The sequence below is a fragment of the Seriola lalandi genome, unplaced genomic scaffold (assembly GCF_002814215.2).
Source record: "Seriola lalandi dorsalis isolate HSWRI2012SDOR001 ecotype SW California unplaced genomic scaffold, Sedor1 jcf7180002054676, whole genome shotgun sequence".
In the NCBI taxonomy this organism is placed as follows: domain Eukaryota; kingdom Metazoa; phylum Chordata; class Actinopteri; order Carangiformes; family Carangidae; genus Seriola; species Seriola lalandi.
This window is the reverse complement of record NW_019525229.1, coordinates 367,402-379,800: the sequence shown is the minus strand read 5'-3', so window position 1 is coordinate 379,800 and position 12,399 is coordinate 367,402. Positions and strand designations below refer to the sequence as shown.

The following is a 12,399-nucleotide window of genomic DNA, read 5'->3' as shown; positions in this document are numbered from 1 at the left end:
GAGGCAGAGGACACATAAACTGCTGGAAATGTATAAGTAGATAAAAAGACTTAATACTCTGCCTTACATTGTGCTTTTAGCTAAATGCTAATGCTTGCATGGCAATGCTAACATGCTGATGTTTAGCAAGTCTAATGAAGTTCAGTATATTTTGTCATTCTAGTAAGTGTGTTACCATGCTATCATTTGCTAATTGGCATTAAACACATTGATTGGAATAGCATTTAGTCAAAAAAGAAAAGGTTAGAGTGATTAAGTTCATCCTGAGGTGAACATGAATGTGTGTAGAAACAGTTGTTTACATATTTCAGCCTGAACCAATCAACCCACAGACATTATCATCCACAGAGCCATGATAAACACAAGACTAAAAATCTACATCTGTCAAAATACACACAGTGTGAAATAGTGGAACCGGTCCTGTTCATAACGATATGGATTCGAGATGATTAAAAATGAAAAGCTCACACATTAGTGTGATTCTTCCTAATGTACATATTAACACATCTCTTTATACACTTTATTAAACTGTTGGACGTCGTTTCTTACTCTCGTCATGAATCTCGGGTTCCTTCCTGAAAGATTCATTCGTATATTGTACAGAAGTGACATCAGTCTCTCCAGCTGGGAGAACATCAGACCCATACAGAGTCATACATCAGTTATATTCATCTCCACCCAATTCAACTTGTGTCAAGATATTAAAATAACTTCAAGCACCAAAGTCAGTGAAATAATAAAAAAAACTACCACTTTTTTATAGTTAATAGTTTAAAAAGTTGGTTTCTTTATAATCATAACAGTTTAACAGTAGTTGCTCTGTCCTTATACACAAATATGAATAACCAAACACACGTCATTATATGGCAGGACTTTGTCTGCAACACAATTCATGAATATTGTCATGTTGATATTTTCATACATTATCACTCAAAGTGATCACACACTCCACTCACCAATGTGTCTGAGGGTTCTGTCAGTTTAACACCAAACATACAAATATAATACATCAAGCACGAGACACCACTGACCAGAAACCTTCCCAAACATACAAACACAATGTCAAGACTGACGGTGACTAAAACAATCCCACCACAAGGTCCATTAAGAAGCTGTTCTGGAGCTTTGTATTGTTTCACAAGATCTTCCTCAGCAGATGGATTTTGCCCAGTTGTCATGGAAATGGACAGTAGATGTTTAAATTTCAATTTTTCTGAAGAATTACATCTTTGAACATCTACAATCCACGATAAATCCATGTCCCGAGGAAGATTTGACTGACAGTGAACAGCTCCCCAGTGAACCGTGTGGTAAGACCAACAAACCAGTGTTAACCCACATCTGAACAAATGGAAACTCTAAGAAGAAGAGAGACGTATTTCATAGATATGGAGCTTGAAGCTGAGCCAGAGCAGACTGCTGCAGGTGTGTTATCTGTCAGTGAATATATCAAATTTTACTCCCAGCATAACTGGCATGTTCTCTTTGTTATTACTCTTAAATTCAATGAAGAATTGATGACTTTTAACCCAAGTTGTTTGAATCTTGTGTTGTTTGAATCTTGCATTCAGGAAGGCGGCACAACGTCACACTGTTCATTATCAACTTCAGGAATCGCCGCCTGACGTCTGAGAACCTGGACACTCTGTCGGCGTTCATGCCCACACTGGAGCGCCGCCTCACTGGAGAACCTGAACCGCCTGCGTCGCTGATGGCGAACATCAGGACAGACTGCCTGAGATCACCCTTCACTTACAAGGACGAGGACGTGGAGAATGATAGACTCTGTTCTTTGGTGGCAAAACCAGCACGGGTCATGATGACGCCTGCAGGCTTTAGGTTGCTCAAATATATTGTCCAATCATGATGAGACCGTGTGGTTCATGTTTTCATGTTTAAATAGAAGTAAAATTCATCCTCCAGGCTTCCTGCTGGCAAACTCCTGTCTCCAACCCACCCAGACAAAGTTCACATCATGGTCCTGAAAGCAGACCGGAGGAACAGCATCCTCACTTTGGAGTGGGACGGCGTGCCTTTCAACAGGGCCGTGTCCCCCGTCTACAGGGCTACAGAAGAGCAGGTGAAGGGCTGGTTCAGGGTGTCTGACTACACTCAAGATGGCCACATGACACTGTCAGTGTTGTGCTATTTCCCCATTGTGGAAGAGGAGGATAGGGTGCGACGGGAGGAGCCGCAGAAAAAGAGGGAGAGGGATGAAGAGGATGAGAGCAGCGCTGATGTCCCTAAACCAAAACGCCTCAGAGTGTAATTGCCTCCGCCGGTGGTGGTGGTGGTGGGGGGGTCCTATCCCAAATCACCTCAAGTGCCTTATTGTGAAGGAGCGTCAAGAGATTCTCATTCTGTTGGTTTGGCTGCAAACCGTCCCAGTTTGAACTGAAGGTCTCAACTGATGGATCGTAACAAACTCTGTCTGCTCCTCAGCTCAGAGTGTGTTTGACTTTGTACAGCCAGAAAATTTTATTTTCATGAATAAAAAGAGAGAAGAGAAAAGATCCTGTTTTCCTCATAATTTCACCATGGCAAACGCTTTTTAGTGTGTTAACATATAGATTAAGAATATCACTGATTCTTGGCTGAGCTTCTGTCAGGATCTGAAATTGACCCCTGGGGACAAATAAAGTTTATTGAATTGAATTGAACCTGGTTCTTCTATCAGATATAACTGTTATCTGTTACCCATACCCATACACCACAGGAGTTCACCTCACAGAACCAGTCCTGTTCCTGGAGGTTCGATCAGCCTCGATGTCACAGATCAACAGAAATCTGAATGATTCACTTTGCAGATGACGATTATGAAAACAAATCAGATCAACCTATACAATGTGATGTGTCAGATTAAAGTAAGACCACAGTCGGTAGTTTGAATAAAGTTTTTAATTTTACTTATTGAGTATTTTTTATATTGTTTATATCTTTCCTCCACTGCACTGCTGCATGCACATTTAAACCTCTTCTACACAAGAGGATGAAAACAAGCACACACACACTTTACTGTTTCCTTTGGGTGCCTGCCAGTGGACGGTTTACTGCTGTGTTATGACTCATCCTCGGCTTCTGTATCCTGAGGCATGATAACTGAGAATCACAGACACACACAGGCCTACTTCGGTTTGGACGGACCGCTCATGTATGAGGTGGATGGATGATGAAGAAGCAGTGCAAACTCAGTGGTTCATCATGTTTGACTCAAAAGACTGACAATGATTTTTTTTTTTTTTTAACTGCTGTGTATTGAGACAAAAATTGAGATTCAGAGTGAAGAATGAGGATTCCAGTGACAGGGAAGATGACGATGGTTATAGTCTCTCAGCTGGATCTTAGGCTGGGGCCACTAGGAGGAGAAAATGAAGGGGATTTATATATATGTAAGATTATAAAACAAATGGACAGGGCTGCAGTGTGCTGATCAGCACACACAGCACACACAGGCATTCTCTAGCCTCTCCTTACCTCACCAGCGTAGCTGGCTTGGTACTCTGTCAGCAGTGGCTCTTTGTTGGGCTCTGTGCAGGAGACAGTGGGCTGTATATGGGCCAGAGGCCGGGTGCTGCCGTGAGGGATGTGGGCTGGGAGGGTCTGCATCTCAAAGCAGCAACTTTTAGGGCGCTCAGTTTCCCCAGCAAAGCTGAGAGCGAGAGGAGGGGAGAGAAAATGTCATAAAATAACACATAATAGGAAGTCATAAAAAACGTCATAGTAGAGAAAGTCATAAAAACAACATGGTATGGTAAGGCTACTATACTATGGCGTTTTTATGCCTTACTATACTATGGCATGAAAATGCCACAGTGTAGTAAAGCATTAAAACGGCATATTATAGTAACTCAAAAACGCCATAGTATATATAGTGAGGCATAAAAACATCATAGTATAGTAAAGTATAAAAACTCTTGGGTATAGTAAGGCATAATAACGCCATATTATAGTAAGGCATATAGTTTTTGTAGAGCACCGATTTTGTAGGGGGACTGCAGACCCCACCATTTACAGGTGTTAAGGTAGTTATAGCTTGTTAAAAACACTTCATCTGTGTTCTCTATGGAATTACATGACTAGCTAGCACATTAGCAAACACTCTAATCAGAAGCTATCATGCTAGTTTGGTCTGGACCACACTCATTACTCCAGGGGGCTCTGCCCTGTCCCAGAGGTCACATCTGAAATACCTCCACGTCTGAAAATAAACTTAATGGTTTATAGAAACACTGGCGAAAGTTTCATGCTTTAGTCATAAAATGCATAATACTTTCCATATACAAGCTTATCTGCTGCACCAATAGTGAGATATCTGAGAAGAAATTTGAAAGATTAGTTTTAGTCGATAAAAAGTTGAGGTCTGTGTCTGTGGCTTACCAACTGCACTGCCTTGACGTCGGCTCAAGGCCGGAGCTGTTTCTCAGTCCTACAGCTGGTCTCAAGCCCCTCATGTAGGCGCTGTTCTCCCAATTTTCAGCATCTAATCAGAAGTGGGAATTTAAGTGTTTTCATTCAATTACTCCACTTCATTGCAAGTATTTCTGCACGGGGTGACATCACAGTCTGTCTGCTCTGTATAACACTCAGTGTGACAGCTCCCATCTGTCACACCCAGAGTTTCATTACTTTATCCCACACTGTGTTTGGTCTTGTCTAACCTCTGAGCCTCACAAAAGTAGAAGTTTCCGCCTTGATTTTACTCTAAAGGGTCATTTTGGGCACCAGAGTTTGTGCGTCAAGGTGCGGGTGTGTTTCATGGAAGAATAGTGTGTGTGTGTGTGTGTGTGTGTGTGTGTGTGTGTGTCTGTGTGAGAGAGAGTTGATTTACCTTTGTTTGTGACAATGGGACTGGAGGCCACAGGAAAGTGGAGCAGGTGCTGCAGCCCGGCCTCTCTGCACACAGATTTAAGGAAATCTTCACAGCAGGCCGGAGCAACATGGGATGAAACCACAATCGCACCTAGAAGTTCAAAAAATATGGAACGGGATTACGACAATATCAGATATGTTTCTCTAATTTCAGCCTCTTTCAAAGTTTAAAGCACTAGCAAAAATCATTTGTTTCAATCACTTCAAACTGGTATCTCATTGTTAGACAAATATCAGATGAATCAAACACTGGGAGTTAAAACAGTCGTCTAACCTTTCTCATAGAGAACATCAATCTTCTGATGTGGCTCATCTTTTGCCTCATACTGTGCCAAGACATTTGCTGTCAATAGAAGAAGCTGGATTGAGTTTCTCTACACCTGCCAGCTTAGTTGGGTGTGTGTGTGTGTGTGTGTGTGTGTGTGTGTGTCAGAGAGACAGAGAGAGCTCCTTACCCTTTCCACCACAAACACAGTGCAGCTGACCGTTCTTCTCCACGCCAAGTGAATGCCCAGTCTCCCTGGCGACTCTCGCATCTTGTGTCCTGCCCTCTGTCAGGGTGGAGCCAACAACCCCAGTCGCCACGGAAACGGAGGGAGTGAGGATGCCGATCGTAGATGGGGGGGCATGGAAGAGGTGATAAGAGGGAGGCTGAGGTACAGAGCATGGAGAGGGTGAGGATCGTGGTGGTACAAGTAAATGAAAACTAGTTTAAAATAGAGGTTTTTGTGAACTTGCTGCAGGTGTTAGTGTGTGATGTTGTGGTTCACCTGTGCAGTTGAGCCATAGGTGCTGTTGGTTGTCTTGTAGAAATAATGGTAAAATATAGGCCAGGTTTCACGTTTAAGCTATGAAAACAACACAATAAATAAGTAAGAATTATTGTCAAAGAAATGTGTCTTTGTTTTTCCTGTTATAAATCTATTCAGTGATCTATCTAACCTGTGGTGGGGGGATAAATGCAGGAGCAGCTTCAGCTTCAGTCCCGGGGTTCAGCTGGTTGACCTGTAGATAGCGCTCACTGAAGGGTCTGTAGTCACTGTTGTATGTTGTGATGAATCTCTCCCAAGGCTCTTGCCCTTTAGTCTGGCAGGGGAAAAAATTATTTGTGTTAAAGTTAATAAGTAGGAATTTACACAATGTTCAGACATACACTGTAGCTTAGCTCAGACAGGATTCAGACCTACAGTATCAGGAACTGTGGTTCTACCTTGAACAGCTTTTTGTCAGCCACTGGTGAAGGAAAGACTCAGATCCTTTATAGAAAAGTCCTCAGTTGAAAATATCAATTTAGTAAAACGACATAATTATTAACAAAAATGTACTTTAAGTCGAATCAATTCACAAACATGGCCCCTGTGACTGTTATTGGGTTGTTATTGTCAATGCACTATGTACAGTGAGCAGCATTTTACTGTGGTAGTATCTGTAAAGTGTCACATAAGTAGCAAGAAATGGAAATAGTCCAGTGAAGGACAGTAAGTCTGTCAAATTATAGCACAATGCTTGAGGTTTTTAATAAATAAGTAGTAGTATTTAAGGAAGTAGTGTTAATTCATGAGACTCGTTGTGTGCATGAGGTGAGACAGGACTTTGGTAACGTAGCAGTTCTCTGACTGACATGTTGGTGCAGTTTGTGGATGATGACAAATTTGCCTGGAGGCTGCAAACTACGTGGAAGCAAACCGTCAGACACAGTGCGTAGTGTTAAGAGCAGCTGTAGCAGCAGAGCTCTGTTCTGTTTTAAAAAACATCTTTTAAAACCTTCTCATTTCAATTCAAAACACACTGATAAAAAACAAAAATATAACAGAGACTATTGCATAATTCAACACAAAAATGTGTAAAATGAAGAAAAGTCAAGCGTGTTTACCTTCAGGTGTTGTGAGGGAATCATCTGATGGTTTTCTGACTCCTCTCTGGCAGAGTATCACAGCAGTGAAGCTGAACTGAACTGAGGAGCCAGACTCAGTGGAATCTTACTGCTGTTGTTTTCAATCAAATTCTGTTTATTCTATTGATATTCATTCTATTCACTGTGGCAGCACACACCATTACTGCTGCTTCCTTTACATGTCTGTCCCATTACTTCTGCGATGTGCGAGCGAGGTGCTGCGCATTTAAACAGAAAGGCTGTGAATCACCAGCAGCCTGTGAGCAAGGTGACATGGGTAGAAACAGTCCAAACACTGACGCAAGTTGTAAAGCAGTATCACACCTTGCTACTTTTTTTTTTTTTCCTTTTTTCCTGTTAGACCCAAATGCATCATGTTTTTTTGTAAATCTGACTGTCTAATATAAGCATTATGTCTTCAAATGACAAAACATGGTGCATAAAATTGATAAACAGCAAATGGCTGTGTTGTGAATAAAGATACATCAAGTATTATCTTAGTGTATGTTGACCCAAGAAACTGAGTACTTCTTGTTTAAGTTTCTGCATCACCATTGAAGAAAAGCAGACACTGTGATGTGTCTGCCACAAGCAGGGAGGTGGTGTAACAGCACCATCTATTAGTAAACAACAAAAGTGCAAAGAAGCTGCGAAAGAATGAACCAATTTCTCTGCCAGTAATAAGTGGACATATAAAGAATGAGCATTTTTAAACCTACACTTGTATTAGGGAACTTCAATTATCTTGGGGAATCAGAGAATATTTACAACCATGAATTAGTTTTTTGGCAAATTAGCAGTATTTTTATTAGAAATGTCAAATGTAAACAAGTGTTACAAAGGTGCAAAGATTTGGAATGACAGTCAAACTGTAGTTAGTTCCATTGTCAGAATAGCAGCTGTTAAACCACCACAATCTGGAATATTTTCGACCAATCAATCAATCATTATCATTATCATTATGATAAGCATTATTAGCAATGATAATAGTAATTACATACTGGCCAGTACACTGTATTCTCATTGGCTGCTGCTGTTGAAGGTGTGCTGGTAGAAGACATTGGTGTTGGCTGCGTAATCCATAGTTATCTTGGTGCCTAAACTCTGAGCCCCAAGACTGGCACCGCCGAGGGCCGAAGACTGCCGCAAGATCAGGAGGTTGTAGCCACGGAAACGGCCCTTGAACTTGTCAGATGATGCCAATTTATCTAGGACCTCAGTGAACCCTAAACAGAGACAGAGAGAGACATAAAAAATGAGGCTTCTTCTTTACAATGGTTTCATCCAACACTTTCTACTGCGGCACTCGCTTTTCTGAGGGGCCCCAGGGACACTGACCTGGCTTCAAAAAATCCCAGCTCCTCCACACTAAACCCTCACACAGGATGGGCAGGCCGAGGTCGCCACTCAGCAGAGGCTGTAGAGAGCGAAAAATTAAGAGATTTGGAGAAATTCAAATGAGTGAAATCACAGCTATGTACTGCATGTGTGTGTGTCTGGATGTTACCTCTTGTGCTGCGGGTAACACTGCTTCGATGTGTTTTGCCAGGGCTCTCCCTGCCTGAGTGAACACATACCGACACAGAGCGTCCCCGGCCTCCGCGCCTTAAACAAATGACACAGTTTTCAGTTTAATTTACTAATTAATATTTTACTCTCTTTAAACAAAATGAAGCAGGAAGTGATGCACCACCCACCTTCAGCTAGTTTCTTGCAGAAACCAGCAAAGTGTGACTTCCGGAAGTTTCTGTAGAGGTGCGGCAGCATGCCCATCAGATCTGACACCTGGGGTGAATGCCAGGTTTGTGAATGTGCTTCCCTCAGCGCCTCCCTCCTCTAACTTGATTTTATATTATTTCATAAATGGAAACATTTTTTAATAAGAGCAGTAAAGTGATTGATTCAGTGACTTCTGTTGCAATCTGACCTGGAAGTATTCCTCCATGGCTTTTCTGACATGGGTGATGTCATGAGGGGGAGTGACCAGGTTGTCTTTGGCATCAAACACCGTCTTCACCGCCAAATGAGCGATCCAGAACCCTGAAAGACACAACACCAATAAAACTGTACATTCTCCAATTTTAAATGCGCAGTGTGTCTGTGTTTGCGTGTTGCCATGGTTACCTGATCCTTCGTCACCCATCATGTGACCCCAGCCTCCACAGCCGATGTGTGAGCCATCAGGATTGACTAACTTGCAGTTAGAGCCGGTCCCTGATATCACTACTACACCTCCTACAAAGGAAAAAAACAAGATGGTCTGAGCTGAGCCGATTTATATCACATGAAAATAACGATGACTGCCTGGATCTCATTAAGCCATAAATGATATCACTTTTCTACAGCCACACCTTAAGAGGGTAAAATATCAACCCTTGCCCTGTTGTGACATGGTTAGGTCATGGTTTCTACTGTATCTTTCAAATGTAAATTTACATCTACAGTAAAATTAGGTGCTAAACCAAACCTGATGTACATATTTACATGGTAAAATTTGTTGAAAATAAAAATATGAGACTGAGATTCAATTTTGTGTAAACACAGCTAACACACACGTCTTTAGCACTTTTTAGTTGAAGTTTTGTGCTGTGGCTTAATTACAATATAAAGCCACAACAAAAAATGGCTAGTTACCATGATCGCTGGCGGTTGCCACGGCGCCAATGGCATCAGTAGTGATGAAGTAGTGCTGGCTGAGACTGGGGAAGCGTTCCTTCATGAGAGCGATAATTCCGTCAATGGCATCCTTTTGCTCCCCTCCACTCAGAGACATACCCTACACACACACACACACACACACACAGAAAATCAATGTTTATTTCTTTATAAATTACTTTCATTAGAGGTCAATAAAAGCATTTGTGTGTCACGAGTGCAGCTGACCAGTGAGTATAGTGGTGTGTTTGGATCCAGTCCTGCCTCCACCTTGGCTCTCTGGACCATGTCATTGATGGTTTCAATGCATTTATCCACCCCCACCAACTGTATACACACAGACACACACAAAAAATCTTTATGCAATCGGTTTAGTTTATGGGCATTTGAATTGACTACTACCTACTTCTGCTCACCCAGTGGTTGGAGGATGGTCCCTCTGTCTCTGCCAGGACCTTCCCATCTCCTGACACTAAAATGGCCTTGGAGTGGCTCCCTCCACTAGAGACGGGGGGGCAGAGGACAGAGGGGATGAGAAAAACAGAAATCCATGCATCCTGTTCATACCATGGAGGCAATAAGAAAACGTGAAGGAAAACAGATATACATTTGCTGTGATATATAAACTCATATGTGAGAGAACAAGGCGCAGAAACTCTTTGTTTTGAAGTTCAAAGAAAAAAGCTTTAAAAAGACAAAATTTCACATCTACATGAAAGAAATGCTGCTAAGTTTATAGTATAGTGATCACGAGACACACAGGCGCACATAACAAAAAGAAGCTTCCTGGTGTCCCAGTCAGAGGGCTGTCAAAGAATCAAACTCCACTACTGGCTCAGCTAATACTCTACATTTCTGTATGGCAACCGCGAGAATACGAATAAAAGCATGCAGCATGCACTAGCATTAACTTATAACTAAACTGAAACAAATGTGAGAAAGTTTTATAGTATATTTTAACTCATTATCACCCTTCTACTCCGCCGAACACTGATGCCATGTCTCGGTTCCTGTTTAGGTCCAGTCAGTCCGGTCAGTGCGAAAACATCGCGAGAACACGCAAATTAGGTTTCCACCTGCAATGCAGACTGATAACCAGTAGATGGCAGTCGTGTTTTGATTTGTATTTTCCTCACGGGTGCAGATATGTTGAAATCACATACAATCTGATGCATCAGCAGAAGTGGTCACAAACGAAAAAGATTAGGAACCACAATTTAATCTTCACAATGTATTCTATTAGTGTATCATATGTTTTTGAATGAAAATATTAAACCTAATAGTAACCAGTAGCTACAGGAGTCAAAGAAAATGTAGAGTAATAAGCACAATTTTCTTTTGAAATGCAGTGTAGTGTAGAAGAAGACTGCAGTCAAAAATGGACATACTCAAGTAAAGTACAAGTAACACTAAACTGCACAAGTGAACAGTACTTGAGTAAATGCACCAAGTTACTTTCCACAATTGTATGTTAGTCACCAATGTTTTTTTTATGATGCTATCATGTGACAAAAATTAATATCAGGACAAGAACAGACATTTTTAGTGTTGTGGCCAATTACAAACCCATTGTGAGTCTTGTCTCATTGTCTAAAAATCCATACTCACTGTCAAGGACAACGCTGTTAAGAGATCTAGCACCATCGGGTTCTGGGCTGAAAACAGGAACAACATTTTTAGGTGAACTGCCAGCAGGAGGCATCTGCAACACATTAATTTGGGGGCCAGCTTCTCTTGCCAACACAGGCTGCTTACAAAATACTATCATTCCTTGGCAACTCAAAAGTATTTTTGTAGTTGAAGTGGGCCTATATAGAACTACAAATAGTGAGTTCACAGAAATCTGTTGACATAAAGAATTATAACACTCTTCTACGAAGTTTTGAGTCCTGCTGTAAAGACCTACAGTTTATTTAGACTACCAATATACTGTAATCATCACCTGTTGTTCCGTCCATATATTAAGCATATATTTTACTAAAGTGCGTGTGTCAGAGGTGAAACCATCAGAGAAGTTATACAAGAGTGAGGAGGTGGGAGGAGAGGAGCGGTTCGGTGCGCTCACCACGCGCTGCTCACTTCTCCTGCAGCGACTGAGCTGCATCAAGCTCCGTACAGTTACTACAATAACAGATGTACTCATATCAAAATAAAAGTACATAATAGGCCACATTATATCAATATCTTTCTTTTACAAAATATCCATCCTTAATTTGATGTTATGTATTTTTACTTTAGAACACTGAAAAGTAAAAGAAATATGATTTCCTGATAATTTACCTTCCAATAGGCATTTTAGGGTGTCTTTTTAGATCAATACCACCCTAACCCTCAAATTTAATCCCACTGAGCCTGGACCTTTATCAGGGGAGGGCCTCTATTTGGGATTTGGGGTTGCCTACTATGCACAGTTGGTTATTTGGGCATCTGCAAGGCTGGATGTCCAACAAGGCAACATGGGGAACTGGCCCAGGGCCTCAGACCCTCAAGGGCCCCAAAGGTTTCAGGTTTTTGTGGTAATTTGATTAACTGTAAATAGGTTTGGCAATACATTTTACACTTTATCTGCTAAAAGTACAATGTAAACTGAAATGGCAGGGGCTTTAAGGTACCTGTGAGTTAAAATATAACTAATACAACAAAATAATTATGTCTATTAATTACTAATACTAACATGTAATGCAAAGACTGTGTCTAAAACAGATATCATTAAGGACACACAGTTAAGTTTTTTTTCCACTGGGGCACCATGGGTTAAGTTGGCCTTCACTAATTCTATTAATATATATTCTTTAACTTTAATTTAGTGTCCATGTCATTTTTCTTACCAGTTAGAGTAAGTACACACATGTGAAGCACTGCTGAGCTTTGCACCTAAACTGATATTGGTTAATGAGGCCTTTATTGTGGAAAGCTGTAACCGGAAGCTTCATGTTATGTATGAATTGTGACTTTGCACCGGTCCAGCCCTACAGGAGGAG

At 41.3% G+C, this 12,399-nt stretch overlaps 2 protein-coding genes across 2 annotated transcripts; both read right to left on the bottom strand.

Annotated features, from left to right (window-relative positions):
* Positions 1–279: 279 nt before the first annotated feature.
* Positions 280–6,006, bottom strand: LOC147818224 (uncharacterized; the record flags this gene model as incomplete). Its single annotated transcript, XM_087178115.1, has 8 exons — positions 280–3,355; positions 3,475–3,649; positions 4,378–4,480; positions 4,829–4,960; positions 5,144–5,212; positions 5,325–5,520; positions 5,640–5,717; positions 5,812–6,006. Coding segments are annotated over 8 exons (1,029 nt in total), but the record flags the coding sequence as incomplete, so codon positions are not given.
* A 1,534-nt stretch (positions 6,007–7,540) lies between these two features.
* nagk (N-acetylglucosamine kinase) lies at positions 7,541–10,521 on the bottom strand. The gene is made up of 10 exons (XM_023421743.2): positions 10,390–10,521; positions 9,835–9,919; positions 9,647–9,745; positions 9,398–9,539; positions 8,888–8,998; positions 8,691–8,803; positions 8,461–8,548; positions 8,271–8,368; positions 8,102–8,180; positions 7,541–7,989 (listed from the first exon to the last, which is right to left on the bottom strand). Exons 1-10 carry the CDS (start codon positions 10,416–10,418, stop codon positions 7,784–7,786), a joined length of 1,050 nt encoding a protein of 349 aa, XP_023277511.1. The 5' UTR covers positions 10,419–10,521; the 3' UTR covers positions 7,541–7,783.
* Between the last annotated feature and the right edge of the window lie 1,878 nt (positions 10,522–12,399).